General features: G+C 34.8%; 1 protein-coding gene across 4 annotated transcripts in view; it reads left to right on the top strand.

Moving 5' to 3' along the window:
* LOC148167567 (uncharacterized) overlaps positions 1 to 18,872 on the top strand; it is a 103,257-nt gene that overhangs the window by 21,919 nt on the left and 62,466 nt on the right. For 3 of the 4 annotated variants that reach the window (XM_088047807.1, XM_088047809.1, XM_088047810.1), the window contains exon 1: positions 14,737 to 14,992. The exons of the other annotated variant lie outside the window; for it this stretch is intronic. In XM_088047807.1, coding sequence (XP_087903933.1) covers positions 14,842 to 14,992 — 151 coding nt within the window. In that variant the 5' untranslated portion in view covers positions 14,737 to 14,841. Of the gene's footprint in view, positions 1 to 14,736; positions 14,993 to 18,872 lie in introns of those variants that run through there. 4 annotated transcript variants of the gene reach the window in all.

Genomic DNA, 18,872 nt, shown 5'->3' on the forward strand with positions numbered 1-18,872 from the left:
GCACAGATTTGTGCTGACAGCATTGAAAATTGTTCGATGTCTAACTCAAATCCTTTAACAGGCACAAGTAGAAAAAACCGTGATCGCCTTGATCCCTATCATTTTTAATAATTTTGTTTTTGTAACGCGGCGCATCCACCATTTGTTGAGAAAGATAAAAAAATCGATTTATCAATTGTGACGGTGGATTTGGTGGTGTTGGTGTTTATTAGCGGATTTATTTGCATTTTATGCATGCCAAGTGTAATGTGAAAATGTGGATGACCTGAGACTAGGACCAAGAATTTGAATTGAATGTGGAACTCGCAATTTTAGAGGATCCCAGAGCGTCGAGAAGAAACTACTTTTGATTAATGTATCTCTTCTTATTCCTTCGAGTCTCCATTTCGCTTGTTCTTGGTTCTTTTTACGCCGCCGTCAAGGCAAAATCGTTAAGGAATGAAATGATATTGGTCATTTTTTATCTGAATTAATCAAGCTTTAAAAAAATTACGACCTGTGCCGGAATATGTTTGAATAAGTGACAAATGCCCTTTCGGTGTGTCGTAGGAATTGTAATAAAAAAGGAATCAATACCGAATTTATAAAAATAAAATTTGATCGCTAGTGTGGGCGTAAATGTAGCCGACAAAAAACCGCGCCGGGAAAGCGTCACTGCATTATGTAACAAAAAGTATCTTGAATTCCTAAACGTAAAAATTGCGATCAATGAATGTAGCATACAGCGAAAGTCATCGTAAAACACACAAACATACATGGCTCCCCTAATCCTACATCAACATTTCTCATGTTGTAGAGAGGGCTCTTCTTGTTTCGAGCAGTCTTTAGAAGTTTGTATCGCGTGGAGACTTGGCTATTATTATATGTCTTGCGTTATAGAGGGAATTATCTACTGAGCTTCGGCATTAGAACAAAACTTCTAAACTTCTTTTCCCTTTCACAACAAGCGCTCTATATCTATTTGCAAATTCCTCCCTTCATATTTTCCGCTTTAAACCATATTAATAAAAACGGAGAGAAACTGAGAAAAACTGAAATTTTTATTCGGTAATAATTCTGTTACCATATCGGTGAAAGATGGACGCGTGCGGAGCAGATACTTGATTTGCATTTGCGGTTGGATAATTATTTGATTCCCAATGGAATTGAATTTATGTATTTTTAATTGACATGCGGTTTCAAAAAAGTTCCCTTTTATCTTCCATATGTTGTCAGAATAAAAGAAATTACTTTAAAAAACTCTCGTATTTTTGTCGCTTCACATGAAATAAACGGAGATTTTTAAAGCGGTTCAAGCTTGCGGCTTCATCGCGCTGATTATAAATTATTAGCGATGCGAAGTATTTTTCGCTCTATTTTCTTTTATTTTTATAACGTATTGAATATATTGTTTGCGTTACTAGATACGAAATATGTAAATCAGAATATTACCCAATTTTCCAAATTATTGACAACAATTTAGAACTGACTTTTCACTGCTCCAGTACAAATTTATTGAATAGTGAATAATGGGGGTATTTTAATATGAAATTAAAGGAATTATTAGTAATGAAATAATAATTTAAATGTGCTAAACATTTTAATGTGTAAAACAAACAATTACATTCAAATATTGGAACACAACAATTTCAATTTCTAGCTTTTCAGTGTAAAAGAGTGATTTTATAATCATGTTTATTTAACCGTTATAAAATGGAACTTTGCAGACGTTTATACACTCTAGCGACACTTAATCGCAAGCACTTTGAAATGCTGTGAACCCGATTAGCACTTAGTTTTTTCACTGACGAATAATTGAAATAGTTGATATTTTATATGATCTAAACAGACTGAAATTTACATAAGGTCAAATTTAGTTCAAAGTTCAGAGTGACTTAGCAATTTGGATCAATATAAGTGTAAAATTATTTACATTTGTGTGCTTAGCCAGATTTCGACATAGGTGATTAAAGTAGATAGCTGGTGTGATTAATAAGGGAAGTAACTTAAGTCGAAAGGGAGTTAATGGGTCCTTGTGGAAGTCGATTTAATCTAAGCATAGAGTTAAGGAATGAAGAATGACCAGCGTTCGAATTAAAACGATTTAAGTCAATAGACTCTGGACATTCAACTAGAATAGCGTGTAAGTTAATTTGGACAATTAAACGTGCGTGAGAAAAAGCCACTTGGTAAAAGCAGCAGTCCGGATGAGGGTAAATCACATTTTTAAATAGAAAATATAAAGAAAGCAATTTTTTTAAACATGAAGAGGGTGCAATTTTATTACTTATTTATTGAATTAGGTGTTTAACAAGAATGGGAGAAAGTAGAGAGGACGCAATTTGTTGCGAGGTGTAAACAATTCAAGAGACAGCAGTTTTCGGATGTAATTCTTTCGGTGTATTGGGGTGAAACCATATAATTGAAATATGTGATAGGATACACCATAAGCAGAAATAAGAGCATGTTCCGGAAAAAGCGGAAAGCAACTCCGGTAGAAGGATTTCTTAGTTCCGAGTGTACAGTCCAGACAGGAAAATATCCTATGCAAAATCAGATCGTCACACTTGAGTGTTGCCATGGATACACATTCCCTCCTCTATTTCATAAAACGCGAAACGAAATCAAAAACGCTAACAATTCATTGCAAGACAGTTTTGCAAATATAATAAATCATACACTACTATACAAATAAACAGGCGAGACAGCTCCGCATTTTATAAACTGCTGCTTCGGTGATATACTTTATTTTCTCTTTAACATTATTTATAGCAGTTTCCATTGTTTCGACGCGTTAAACTCAGTATTACCAATCGTATCCCGTACAATTCTAACAAAATTTTTATCCCCGTTTACACGGCAAATACGCCCGCTCAAAATTAATTTTTACTAATTTATGACCAATTTTAATTTCACCAAACAGAGACCGGAATTTCGATAACACCAACCCCCATTAAACACAAGAAACACCTTACCCTCCTAACCCTGAAAACTTTACGCATAAATCAGGAAAAAATCAACTTTTTCATATCCAATTATTCCATCATTCTCTTATCAAGCGAACGACAAATGACTCTTTAAAACGAAATTTTCATTTACACGACAACCTTGCTGATTCTAAATCTCTACTCGCCTCACTGAAACAATGACGACCTTAAAAATCCACTTTTTTTCCACTCTGAAATATATCCAAATCTTCCTTCAGATAAGCTCAGCTCAAACTTGAACATTCCTAAGAGGATTAGTGAATGGCAGAAATTACCTGCAGTTGTAATACCTACGTATTTGCTCCCTAGGGAAGTAACTGAGACTCTTCACTCTCTCTTCTTAATTATATACATTATTATATCCGCTCAAAAGCAAAAATTAACTTTTTCTTGCGCAGAGCCTCTGTGGCCCGTTTTGACGCTTCTTATTAGCATATTCCTTACTTACTTGATAATCTGAAAAAGTATTATTGTTTCATTTCAAAAAATTACTGTGCACAATTTTTTAAATTCCGCTTTTTAAAATGTCGATAAAATGGAAAGTAATCCTTTTTAAAATGATTTTCCATTTTGCAATTATTTACTGGAAATATCTCTGTAACGCAACACCAACAACGTTGGACATTGATATTAGCATCGATTATTTTTGGCGCCAGAGCTTATGCACTTTTAAGTAGATTTTCCTTTAAATATCGACGTCCCACTGGTTTGATACAAACAAGTTGAAGGCCGAAAACATTAAACTTATATTGTCTACATAATCATATAATAATATTGAGTGCTTATATTGATTTATAATTTACAAATAACGTGGAACAACAATCGCCGACAGTTTTGTGTAGGAGGTGTAACAAAATTATTGAACTATGTATCAGAATTATTTAGCACGTTAATTTTATTCAAATTTTGGGTATAGATTTACCAGGTTTTGTGTGCGTGTTGGTTTTCAAGCGAACATTATTTTATGTGATTTATCGAGTTTTTTATTCACGTTAAAGGCGCCGTTAGTTGTCTCTAGCGAGAAGTTTCTTTGACACCAAGAGAGCTTTTGGCATCCAAAATGTGATGACGCAAAGTGCAGTGTTGCAGCCGATATTTATTGAGTAAAAATTCAACCTAATATATTTCAAAAAAGTGCCCGTTTTAAATTTATCCCAAAGGACCTAAAGTACCTGCACGTCTTATTTTCTTTATTGAAATAAGATTTTAGCGCAACATTTTATCAAAGCTTTGCAGTATTTCCGGTTTGCCGAGTTACTCTAAAGCACTATGAAATTTTGTTTGTTTTATTTAAATATTTCGTTTTATCTTGATGTTTTGTAACATGTTCTATCCAGCGTATTAAAATTTAATCTGGGATGTTTAAGCAGTTGTCCATGTAAAGGGATGATGTGTTATTATAATACTTCACACGTATAATGAATAATTAAATAAAAGGGTTGCTCGGATAAAATCAAGCTTGTATGATGTTGCGTATTGTGAAAGAAGAAAGAAGAAGAAATGAAGTTGCTCCAAAAAAGAGCGGGGACTTTTCGAGGCGGTTTAGTTGCTTTATAAATACCGGAGAATAATTCAGCTGTCAAGACCAAGCATGCATTATAGTCCAAAGACAACAGGGCAAGTGCTAAAAGATATGCTCCACTTTGCCAGAGTTAGGACTAAGGACAAACAGGGGCGAGATATTTATTTATATATGAATTCTTCTATTTCCTCCTCGCTACAGGGAACTCGATTAAATTTTAACCACCTCGAATTTGATACGTACTAAGTAAATGTAAATTTATACATGAAACTACAAACGCATAAAACCAAATGTCCCAAATTACGACTCAAACACTTGTACAATTTGTTTCCGGACGATGTCTTACATTCATTACAGTTTTGTCACCATTCATAACCCCGCTTTCAATTAAACTTGACGCTCTCCACTAGAAGACACACAAACCGAAGGCGAAACTCTCACACAATCGCAGCAAAAAATTGTCTTCACCTTTATTACACGTTTTAATGAACTCCCGCGCTAATTTCAAATTTTCGCCATAATTAAAAATACTCGCAATTAACTCTGAAATAAAGAAAGAGCATTCGTCTTCGAGCGGCTATTTGTCGTTAAGGCTCATTCATATTAATCGATTACCGAGTACTAATTAGTCAACCTACATAAACGCAGAGCCAGACATAATCAATGAATTAAACAGGCTGTGCTAAATTTTAAATGCTGGTTGCCACCGAAATAATAACTTTGTCGCCGTCAAATTAATTTTTTTATGGCATTCAATCGTGTTTTTAGCAAGTTTTTCTAGCGTCTTATTAATAACGGATGAATCGATACAGTGGCACTGCTTTAGAATTTGGACAGTTCTGATCACGATAGTTGTTTTCCATGTTAGTAATTATAGGAGGCGATAGTAATCTCGTACACACACAATTTCCATGAAAAACATCCTGAAATTATAGACAACTTCTAACATTTCACTGAAACTTTCATAGAAGCTTTCAGACTGTTTTATCGACGCGTTTTTAAATCAAAATTTAAGCTCAATATCTTGCACCAATTTGCTGACACAAATAATTATAAAATAATAAAATGTTTAAAGCGGATACTGTCCTATTTATGTGTCGATATTTTAATGTTAAATGAAAGTAATTAATAAAACGAAATTAATTATGTAAAAGCGGCACGGTTTTAATGCGGTTTATTGAAAATTTTCGTATATAAATAAATAATGTCACGGGCGAATTTAAAGGAGTTAGATTGGAAATGGGCCGCAAAACCTTCAGTTTTTTATACAGGGTGGCCCATCTAAGACTTTCGGGCTTAATATCTTTGTCATTTATGAACGGATTTTTCCAAAATTTAAAATATAATTTCTTGAATAGGTAAGGATAATGTGACATTACCAGCGTCATCCTTGTCTTAAAAATGTTAATTTTACTTGTCTTATTTTAAATTTTAATTAGTTAAGATTCAAGTCATTTTATAGAACATCAATATTTATCCGAGTGTGCCAAAACTCAACCGTCTAGCTAGTCAAGTTGCCGAGAAAAAGACCCCTCAACATTTCCAAAAGATGCAAAATCGTAGTCGGCTATGGAAAAAATAATTTTCCACGCCCAATTTTGGACATCCCTGCGTTCGGTCTGTCAATAATCGCTGACGTCAGTGACGTTCTTGACATTTGTAATATTTCTCATTTGAGGTTATGTTTACTTTTGAGCATGATGATGAAAATCATTGATTTAAACTTGCGCAGAACGATTTATCTCAATCTTTGAAATTGGAAACTAATCATTTGTCATTTTTTTGTAAAATGGAAAATAAACTTTTTTTCCCTCTTGTGAACTCAATCCGGGGACATACTGTATGTATATATAGTAATGTACGAGTAATCAGATACGAAAAATTACTAGGCAAGCAACCTTGAAGAGTAAAAGTCACTACATATATCGAAAAAAAATATTTTTTAAATTTTGTTCATATAAAAAATAGTGTGGATCACACGTCGGCTCCCAAACTTCTAAAAGGGCGTTTCCGGCTTTGTGATTCAAACTACTGTTTCAATAGCCCAAATTAACCCGAATGAGCCAGAATTAGCCCAAATTAGCCCAAATTAACCCAAACAACACGAATAATCCAAAGATATGCTATTTTGATCAAAGAATAATTGAGGTTATAACAAAAACAAAATTTCACTCAGTCATGACTTCTATGTTGTCTCCCACTTGCCATGGCCTACCCAAAATAAAAATGTTGGTGGCTCATACATATTATACCAAGTGTTGAAAATTGGAGAGCTGTCACATTGTTTATACTAATCTTACATTTTAAATTTAGTTATGCGTGAATAGTATCAACACCTTTAATATTCCCAATGCTTTAAGTAGGCCAGACGCAAAACAAAACAGGTTCACTTACCCTTGTTCGTAGTGATGACGTCACATCTGCACCGACTAGACCAGACATGATCTTCCGTTATGTGCCGAAATTGATGATTATTCTTGAAAACAAGCTACTTCCAGCTGAATCCTTCCATTCCAGAACCTCCAGAGAAGGTTTACATGGGATAGAACACTTCCAAAATCACTTTCACAGCGCTTGTTGAATTTCGAACACCAATATGATAAAACTGATAAAACTGAGGTTTCCAGGCAACACTTTCACCCTTATCACACAAACTGCACCAAATGACACTTGTTTGGGGGTGGTAACTCAAAAAAACTTGCAAAAATTAAAAATTTGAACACGAAGTTAAGCCAAACGTCATAAACTGTCGGCAAGTCTCGGGAACGTTCGGTTCTAACAATGGCAACGTCATCATCTCAAGCACCGAACATTGCCGAGAGTTGCCGACAGTCTTTGACGTCTCGTTTTTTTACGCGTCGTCTTGTGTTCAAATTTCCAATTTTTGCAGGTTTTCTTGAGTTTCCATCTCCGAACAAGTGTTATTTAGTGCAGGTTTTGTGATAAGAGTGAAGGTGTTGTGTGGGAAACTCAGTTTTATCAGTTTTATCAGTTTGGTGTTGTACCGCAAAAGTGTTTAAGTCGAAACAGAAAAGTGAAAGTGGAAGTTGTTCTATCCCAGGTAAATCCCTTCTGGAGGTTCTGGAATGGAAGGATTCAGCTGGGAGTTGCTTATTTTCAAGAATAATCATCAATTTTCGCACATAACGGAAGATCATGTCTAGTCTAGTCGGTGCAGGTGTGACGTCATCACTAAAAAGGCAAGTGAACCTGTTTTCTGACCTACTTAAAGCATTGTGAATATTACCTAATACAAGGTGTTTATAAATGTTTGTAGCATCAAGGGTGGCTCTGGAATTCCCTTCATGCCCTCTTTTGCCGCTTTGTTTCCATAGTGAATTTTACTATCCTGAAATAGATATGTACCGGGTGTTCCAGCGATTGCTGAACATAGGGAAATAACATGGGAAAACGAATTTTATTTTTTTCCTGCTCTCTCGAACCCCCAAATAAAATTCGGTCAATGGTGGATTATTCTTTGAATGATTCTCAATCAGACCGTAATTTTTTTAATTTGATGCTTTTACAACATTATTAAAAAAAAGAAATTGAAAACGGTTAATTTCAAACTTTCCGCCGAAATGTCGGTACAATTAAAATTTGATATTTGTCATTGTGAGAGCAGATCACCGTGAGTCCAAACTAACCTCACTTTTTAAAGATTTGGAGATTTCTTTTGGAGGACTAACAACGATGTCTAACGTTTCAAAACTCTTGTTCTAAGCACAAATTATTGGTTTCCGACATGGGTAACTTCAGTCTGTGCAAAAATGTGGTTAAAATATAACAAAATGTTGGGAGAACTTTCTTCTGTTCTACATTCTTCTGTTCGACATTCCCTGCCATATATTTTTTGTCGTTTCTAAAATGCATCTGGACTCTTGGTGAAGCAAATAATCCGTTAACAGAGCATCTTGACAAATGAGATGCATTTCAGTTGTAGCATGAATGCTGCCGATTTTGTAGCGCAAAACTGCAGTAAAACTGATGTAGCACCTCAGTTGGACTATTAGCTTCTTCATCTAGGGTTAGTCCTCCAAAAGAATTCTCCAAATCTTTAAAAAGTGAGGTTAGTTTGGACTCACGGTGATCTGCTCTCACAATGACAAATATCAAATTTTAATTGTACCGATATTTCAGCGGGAAGTTTGAAATTAACCGTGTTTAATTTGTTGTTTTTTAATAATGCCGTAAAAGCATCGAATTAAAAAATTACGGTCTGATTGAGAATCATTCAAAGAATAATCAACCATTGACCGAATTTCATTTGGCGATTCGAGAGAGCAGGAAAAAAATAAAATTCATTTTTCCATGTTATTTCCCTATGTTCAGCAATCGTTGGAACACCCGGTACATAACAAGTGCGAAAATTTCGCACGAGTGCGAATGTAGATGCACGAGGCGCTAGCCGAGTACAGATATTACACAAGTGCAAAAAAACACTTTCCGACTAGTTATGTACACTATTTTTCCTACGACCTTTCATCATTAGGAAGAAACCATGTCTTGACAATAGTTCATTTCTTATCTATTTTAAATGTCATTTTTTTGACCTCATATAAAAGCGACGTATTTTACATAGTTAGATGATTGATGTTTTCGTACATCCATTTCCGAAAATAAAAGTCACTAGTGTGATATGAGTATATTCGCACAGACCTGTCAAAATTGACTTGTCAGAAACGACCTAACCAATTCATTTGTATGTTGTTTTACAGTGAATCATCTAGATTTTTAAGACAAAAATTTGAGAGTTACATTTGTATTTCAAAATAACTGTCAATTTTGACATGTCTGTGCGGATATTCATATCACAGTAGTGACTTTTACTTTCGTAAATGGATGTACAAAATCTTCAACTTTCGGAGTCATTTAACCGTGTGGAAAATGCCATTGTTATAATGGGTCGTAGGAAAATTATTGTCACTTACGTGACGATGTTTCAGGGTCGGTTTCGTGTCCAAGTTTATGATTTTCAGATTTTAATCTACAACTAGAACAGTTTTTTTTTTCAAAATTTACTTTGTCCATGATTGAGGTTACCAAAAATGTTAGTTGAAAAATCTAAACCCACATTTGTAATAACCAGCAAATTTTTTTGTTATTTTATAGCCACCCTTGAGGCTAGAAACATTTATAAACACCTTGTATAACAATTTCATGACAGCTCTTCAATGCTCTGCAACACCCATTTCGAAATTTTTGATCCGAATTTTTCCATAATGCCCCATTTGATTCGAAAAATGGCTCCAAATTAGGAATCTCTTAAAGTACAATCCAAAATTAATTTGGAGGTTCGGTAGAGCACGAAAAAATTAAATTCAAATTCTCATGTTATTTCCCTATGTTAAGCAATTTGCGGAACACTCGGTACATGGTTATTTTTCTATTTGTTTAAAAATGTATCTAAACATCAAGAGGGTCTAAGAAAATCGATAAATATTTCAGAAGAATTCAATGAAATTCTAAGTAAATAAGTGTTGAGAATCTAATGAAAAATCAAACAGAACCGAGATTGCAATCTTGAGATATTAGTATAGAAGTGGCCCAATATTTTGCATGTGCCCGAGGGCTCAAGCGACTGTAATCCGCCTCTGATAATAGTTTCGTTTTAATCATAGCCCAAGAAATGTTCTCATGTTGTTTATTTTCTAGTTATAAAATCCGGGAATAATCGATCGTTGCAGGCGCTTATCCAATCTAGTAACACTTAACTAAAAGCACTTTAAACCAAGTTATAACACTTACTTTTTTGTCAATAATCAAAATAGTTTTGAAGAGTGTTTAAAACACAAGATTTTCTTGGCGGAATTTTGCCGTCGCGTTCGCTCTTAGAATTACTTGTGATGTCTATATCGAGGCCTGTGACACTTTGCCATTACCGATTCTCGCGACATAATCGCTTATTGTAGTTTACATTAAAAAACTCGTCACGCTAATCATTAGTTTAAGTTAATTGAGCGAATGAAGGCATTATTGAAGTAACATTGTGTTATTTCCACAATTTACACAATCATACTTTGTCATTCATGCCAAACCTACAGGGTGAGACCGAGTTCTGACGAAAAAATGTTATCAGTAAACAAAACGACATGAATAATTACACCGGCGATAAATAATCCAGCGTGTGTTTGTTAATTTTATCGCGATTTCTTTTGTACCCTCTATTCTGAAATAATTGCGAATAAATATGGAATCAGATTTCTTTCCAAACTGTGATAAGAATGAGGAACGAAGTTGGAATCTTGCTTCAACAATCGAGACGATGTTCTGGAGTTCGGTACTGACGTTAAAAATTTCATTTAAAAAACTTTGATAGCTCTGGACGTAGACGTGACATGGACGATGCTTGGGGTGGTAAAACCTTAGGAGATGCTACATTTATAATTACATGCAAATTGGAAGTGTTTTTAGAGGCCCATCTTAGGGAATTTCAATATCCTATCGGCCACCATCAATTGTCTTGATATAATTGTGAGCTTTGAGGTAAAGCCGAAAAGGTGCAACCCTATCCATAGCAGGGTCTAAACGGCGGTAATAATCCAGTCTCTAGTTTCTACGGTTATATCTTAAATTCCTTGATTGGCTGTGAACAATTGAGCTACAATCGATAAATTTTATCGAGCTTGCACCATGACTTTTCGGACAACCAACACGTACCCATCGACCCAAAGAGGAGTTGATAAAGCAGAACAAAACAAATGACCGGTCGGTGGTCACCGAACAAGTAAATCTGAGCGACAATCTGTTCGAGAGAAACATTGCCGACCCGGTCACTGCCGTTGATTAAATCCATTAACCACTGAAGACTCTGAGGAGGCTTCTTGAGATATTCAAATCAGATTTAAGAGGAAGAGGGCGTCAACTATAACCACAGTGTGTTCATAAAGCCATTTCACGCAACGACTTCTTTAGTTAATCTCCACTTCTTTTACTTTTTGAATTTAAGACTTGTCTATTTTACCAGCTAGAGGGTTTAATAAATTCTTTCCGTCTCTCTAGGACTCGCACTTTTTCTTTTGCTGCTTTCGGCGATAAATTTCTTTTTTTACTCTTTCTCCAATAGTGTCAGTCCAATGCTTTGGTCGTCGCCTTTATCTCTATTACCCCCTTCAATTTGTATATTTGTCTCAAATTTCCTAACGTTAGAATGCTCAAATAATGATAAAGTTAACAAAAAATAACTCACCTAAACTCTATGAATAGCAAACATAAAAGGGACAAACAGAATTGTATTCTATGCACAATTCTCTAAACAGTTTTTGTTTATTTTATAATTTTTGTTTAAAACATTGCAATAATTTAATTGTATCTTAAATTGTATTGCTTTTTCATAAAACTAAATTAACAAACTAAATATACAACTGTAATTGTATGAATTTTGAAACAATTCGCAATGCTATTTTTCGTGCTTCATTTTAATAACAGATAATAATAATTTTTGAATGAAGCTAAATTAGAGTATCCGTTGTATCCTCGAGCCAGAAGCAACAGGCTATTATCTGTGTGACATGCACATTATACATTTGTCGGTTTATATCTTTGGAACTCCACTGAAACAAAAGTTTCTTCTGTATTTTTCGTATTTTTTGTGCATTTTTTTGTCTTTATAGAGGTAAGGTGCATTTTAATGATGCACCATTGTAAGATGTCTCTAGATTGGCCCTCATTATCCATTCACCCCGCATTGCTTAATTGTTCCGGCAACTTCCTGCCGAAAAAACGCACATTTCATACAAAGCGTAAATTAAGTCTGGAAAGTAGGCAGCTAAAAGCTTTTTCATACAGATTAGCCCTTCTGACCCCTAAACTGTATCGATACTAGATAATCCGATTTACCGCCTGGCACAAGCCGGACAAGCTAAGAATACGACGTCTTCTCATCACGCACTCTCTAAAGCTCAAGTTTAGTTCGAACTACCCCAAATTCACTAGCGATATTCCCCATCATCAAACCGATAAACAGTATTGTCTCATTGGACGAAATTCGATTCTCGTTTACAATTCGAAGCTTACGCTATTAATCACCACACGGATTATTCACTTCTCGATTTCCGACAAAATTTAGAGCGATTGAACGAACAACCAGCCAACCGAAGACGAAGGTCACGGTCAAAGGACTCAGATATATCTTGTTGTCTGACTCATGGCATTTCTGGCATTGTTGTAGGCTTTCGAAAGTTCGAAAAAATCTTTGCTGCAACCGTTTGTGCTATCGTTTTTCTCGCGATTTTTTATAAATTTTCTAGTTTTTTGATTTTCCAAAAGTTTTTCGCAAAAACTCATGACTAAAACTATGCCAAACTTCTGATATTAATATCTCGCTTATTTTTTTTTTAGTAAACTTGAGTTATTATAAATCAGTGAACGCAGAATTTTCCGTAGATTCCAAATCTGGGATTTAAATTCAAATCCGACAACAAATAAGTGAGTTATGGCCGATCAAATTTTTGAATAGCTGATTTTCATTTTTTTCTAATTTTTAAAGCTAAATATTTTGGAAACTATTGCAGATATTAAGATGCGGTTTGCGCCATCGTTTTCCGGCTAATTATTTGACGTTAGGAAAAGTTCTCAAAACCCCAAAATTCGATAGTCGATTTTTCGCGAAAAAAAATTTTCGACTCGAACGATGAAAATGTTTCAATTTTTTGGTTTTTTTTTGGCCATAACTCGTAAAGCATTTGTCCGATCGATTTCAAATTCGAAACAATTATCTCGCAATTTTTTAGCTAAGAAATTATTATTTATTATTATTCGAAAGTCGAAAATTTGATTTCTATAAAAAAAAAATCCTGACTGAACTGTCTCGGTTATTCTTGGAGTAAATAATTTAAATTAAAGTTTCGAATATTGAATTTTCAATTTATTTTAATTAATAATTTGTTTTTCAACAATTTCTTGCATATTTTGTCAAAAATCGCTTCATATATTTCATATTTCAATGAAGTTTTTGCATATAATTCCGTTTGCAAATGAAGCATTTCAACAATATGCGATGTATGATTATGAAAAAATAAGACAAATAACGTTGTTATCTCTTCATGTAAACAAGTTTTATTAGGAGGTTTTTAATTAAACACAAATATTTAAACGAACATTTTAACGTTGCACTTTGTTGTTTCATCAGACTAATTCTTTGCAAATTTGCTCAGGTAAAATTCATTTTGTGATGGTAATTATTTACTTGCAACTGTTATGTATGAGTTTATTTACAATATGTTTACATTTATATTGACATTTGTATTAATACAACGCGTAGCAAACAAAATTGTTTCCATAAACCGAACGAACAGTGCACGTTGGACACTTTCAGATACTTAAATTTTCGGAACCCTTGTCTACCAATAATCAAATTTCAACAGCATCGAACACTCGTCGATTACAACTAACGAAATTTTTATCTTAACTACACCGTTATCGACGTGCTATGCAAAGTAGCACGCTATACTTTCCCCCAATCTCTAAGATATTTAAAATTTTCTAAGAATTTCGTTGTTATTTAATAGAAATGTTAGGTTCCTGCTTGAGAAATATCACACAGTAAACAAATTAAGCTCTCATTATTTAACAAAAAGCTTATTACATCAAAGTGAAACGTTATTTTGTGAGGTTTCCTTTCTAGTTTGATATAACATACAGAAACGTTTTGATTTTATTATTTTAATAGCTCGCTCAAAGTGGGAATTTTCCAACTTTCTCAAACCTTTATTTGTGCTCGAAATTCTCACGTTTTGCCGGTTATTGGATTCTTGTAAATTTGAGTTGTTTATGCATAAAAGACACTTAATTTTGATGAGAATTGAATGCGATATTCGTTTCTGAGGTGAAAGTTTCCTGGTGGGTGCGATTTGGGAAACTTCCCCGAAGTGTCTTGAAAGGATGAGGGTATTTAGAGGAAATAAAGGGTGGATGGCGTATGGTCCTGAAGACGAGATTAGAGAGGGAAATGGCAAACCGGTCGACGAGGTCGTTAAACACGTGCTCTGGAAGTTTGACGATACAGTCGTCGTGAGTGAATCAAAATTTATGATCATCGGTCGATTAAGCCAGATCCATGATCTATGGTGGTTGTTTGTGATCCGTCAATGGGTCGGTAATCCCTCCACGTCAGTGTCGATTTGAATGCAAGATGGATGTAGTAAGTTGGAGTTGTAAGGGGTAGTGGACGCGGGGCGGGTGCGCCGGACCGACCTCGTGGCGTCGTGGCGCAAGGCGCAGTGTTCAATGTTCCCGCTGCTCACTGTTTGCTCGAACTTTTGCGTGGTCGGTGGTGTCTTGTGTGCTCGCTAAGATCGCCACATGCTGGAGTCGCGGCTCAGGGCATCCGAGATGTGAGCCGACGACGGTGGTATGTGCGGTACTGGGGCGATCCTCTGGCTGCTGGCCGCGGCGGACCTGGTGTTCTGCAGCGAGTTCCCCGAACGCGAGTGCTGCGATTTACCCGTACCGCCCCAGCCGACGGACGTCATCTCTTCGACGACGCCCGTCACCGTGCGTCCAGGTGAGCCATCACCATCGTCGCTACATTCTGATCGATCGGCTCTGAACCTAAATCATTCACTATTATAAGCCCTGACACCACGTGTTGACCGCCCTCTTAGCGTCCTAACTGCCTCCTATTACCTCGGTAAACAAAAAATCTATAAATCGTTTGTTCAACCTTACTATTCCTAAATCCTATTTCCCGATCACATCCAACATAATTGACAGTCAAAATGGTTTTTATATAAATAAATACAAGACCTCGACAGGCGACACTCGTCAACTTCCGCACTATTTGTTCTTATTTCGAACAAAATTGAATACAATATTACCTTTATCAAGTCAAGAAATCTGATACTATACCCACAGTTCAAATTGAGATTACGGCCGGTGCAGCTGTATAAAAAGTTAGAATAAAATTTCCGAATCGTCTCGAAAACAGTTTCTCAACTAAGTTATCAAGCAGCGAACATATTTCTTTTATTCAACTTTATTCCAAGTATAACTCACCCTCTTTTGTATTTAGTCCCTGATACATGTTGACTTTATTCTCATTTCTTCGCAAACTTTAACAATATTTAATTCACCCCAAATCTCAGCTACAAGAATCACTATTCAAAAGGAGTCGAAACACCAAAACTTGAGGAAAATATTCACTTCTCTTATGCTCGCTCCAAACCACTTTGAAATTATACAAGCACGAATGTTACTGACAATACAATTTAATTCAAATATTTGCTTATTTCAAAATTATAATATTAGATTTTCTCCAAGTTTGCTAAATAAAATTATTGGTATAATACGGTTCTACAAGAAGCCTTCAAAGTCGAACTTGGGTCAAGTCGAGGGTTGGCCACAAAAAATCAAACTTGCTTAAATTTAACCGTCAGGCCAAAGGTAAAAAAGAAATAATTGTAATCCAGAGAATTAAAATTTTCAAGAATCCATGATAGTGCGCTCAGTTCCAGTTCCAGTTTTGTTATTAAACCCTGGAGTGTTTTTAATTTCCAACATTAAATTTTAACGTCATATTTTTATAATAATCCGAGGTTATATTCACCACCTTTATTTTACATTTCTCCGTTAAGTTTAATTTGGCATTTATGAAAATAATGAAAATGTCGTAACAATAAAATCAATGGCACGAGTCGTCTCCTAATTAATAGAACGAAATCTTTGTTTCACTGCTGACGAATGTCCACAATTCAATGAGTTTCCTTTCTTTTTCGGTCAAATGGCTTCTTCGGTAATTACCGCCTCTAAATAACCTCGAAAGTTTCTAGGAGAAGAACTTGTAATTATTTCCCAAGTATCCATCTCTGTTACTAACAGTCGCAGCAATTGAAAGTCAAATTTAAGTCAACGTTTTTCGGAAGCTGTAAATCTGGCAACAGAAATACTCTCGTGGATAATTTCAGAGTGTTATGTATTCTGGATAAAGTTCTAGGGCTGTATTATACGTATAAGTTTGTTGTGAGTTAGTGAAGTTGGAAGTGCATCATTATTTAATGGGTTGCTTTCTCATATAAATATAACACTGCTGGAAGGTTATCACAAGTGCAACATAAAATGAATATAACTCTAAACTCGTTACTGTAAAGTGTATCTTGATACTAAAATATTTCTTAGTGCAGTGTCTAGATAACACATTATTGGAAGAACATGAATTGTACTTAATAATAATAAAGTAGCTACAACTGCTGTCATGTTGAATATGTAAAAAAAGAATCACATTTATGATTCCATTTTTCATTTGGTAGAATAATCGGGAAAGTAACAAAGCCATCTTATTTGTGCTTTTGAAAATATTTTAAAGACAAGCGTTCCCCCAGGATTCATGGGTTATGTGACTTTTGTTTTCTGACCTGTCTCAGCAGAACATGCAAGGTGATACATGATTGTACTTGTGTTCACCTTAGAGGCATTTCCCCCGAAGCTACCATAAAATAAAGTTAGCTGGGACTATTGCTATCGTGGATTAAAATAACTTATCGATTTTTATAAATTATTAAAGCTAGGCCAGGTGATGAGCGACGAAAATGGACCTAGCGTTATCGATTTTAAGCATCCTGGGAAATTTTTAGTTTAAACTTGATTTTAGTGATAAGAGTGGATTAAAAGTGTGCTGGGATGGTAGATCAACGGAGAGATACAAGTGTTGTTGGTGTGTTATCTTGAGAATGTAAATGCGAGACTTAACATGGTCTGTCACTTGACGAAAACGAAACTTGACCTTATTCCCTATATTTTAAGACACGAAGCGTCAGTTTAGTTGAGCACATGCAAATTCCGCTTCTACAACGGATTCGTGTAATCGTTAAGCATTCTGTCAAACGACGACTGGGGTTCTAAAACGTAACATCCATTGAACTTCTGCCAGTTTTTAAGTCGTACTAATATTCAGAGGCTCCCAAATCCGGTTAATGGCAATGAAAATTCAACAACGACATTTACTCACTCAAATGTCAGTTAAATATTTCATATGCAGAGATTTCTACTTGATCATGAATTACCAAAACAAAATGCAAGCCGCTATTAATATAAAATTCACGTAGCAACGTCCTAAGTACTGCTTAGCCCAATTTCGCAACTTTGCAATGCGTGCGAAATATTGCTTCTTCAGCGTGTACCCAAATTATTCATGGAACAAGTTTACAATTAATAATGATGACATCTTAAATTTTATTGTATGTACGGTGTAACAATTTTTATTCACAACTTTGTAATAAATATAAAACCGAAGTTTATATTAAAATCCTGATTTTACGCTAGAGTAAAAACCCGTTTACAAGCAACATGAAAAACAACTTTGTAAACATCTAAGCTAAGGAAGAAATCGATTGACATGTTTCTTGCACGAGAAAAAAATTACCAAACACATAATTTTTAATTACATGTGCACAAGAAAATCGATTTAATAAATGCATAATTATTTAACCTTGCGTTATCTCAGTTCGGCCTTCATGGAATAATTTGCATAAACCTTTACAAATTAATAATGCAAGCTTTTATATCAACTAAAAACGTAATTTACAGAGAACCCATTCAAGCTTGAAAGCCTCGACGGAAAATCTAGATCAGAAAGGTCTTAGCGTTGTATTATGCTCTTCATAAATATTGAATTTTCCGTGATTTTTGACGTTTGTTAAAGATCCCAATATGTAACATCTCTCTTTGCTTTATTTAGCCATGGGAAACATCTATATTAGCTTAGATTCCGTGTTAAGACTGTTAACTTAAAATTAAGTTTCCTTTGTACACCGCCTCTTCAAAATCACGAATGCACGTCTACATACTTTTGCGACAAATTGTATCAAGTCTCGTGAAAACAGCTTTCGCTCAGCGTATGAACGACGAATATTTATTATATCGCTTAAGGGAGAAAATTACTAATATCTAGCAGAAAATTCTTAAAGTTTTTAGTGGCAATGCCATAACGTTTAAACGAAAGTGGAACCTTTTTTTAATTTATTTCCACTGAATGTCATTAGTCAAATTTTACTCAAATTGTAAACACAGACATTATTATATTCAGGTAGATAAATTGGGATCCATTAGCAGCATTTCAGAGTTTTAGAACTAAAACTCTAAAATAGCGAAAATTGATGGAAACGTACTGTAATCTATTTTTAAAAAACGGCTATTATTGCCGGTATTCATTAAATACATTCGTTTACTTAAGCTCAATTTATGACGTTGATTACAACTATTAACCTATCAATACATCAGTTATGTTTAAACGTAGGGGAAAGTGGAGCATTGTGAATCAGAATTGCACTAAAAATAAAAAAAAGCATGTAGTAAAATAATCTTCTTATACCTCTGTTTAAAAAATTATGTCAAATTTATTATTTAACGTACGTACGTTAAAGTTTCAACAAGAATTCTCTTAGATCCTA

The sequence above is a fragment of the Gnatocerus cornutus genome, chromosome 10, assembly GCF_029298725.1.
Source record: "Gnatocerus cornutus isolate USDA-ARS CGAHR chromosome 10, icGnaCorn1.1, whole genome shotgun sequence".
Taxonomy (NCBI): domain Eukaryota; kingdom Metazoa; phylum Arthropoda; class Insecta; order Coleoptera; family Tenebrionidae; genus Gnatocerus; species Gnatocerus cornutus.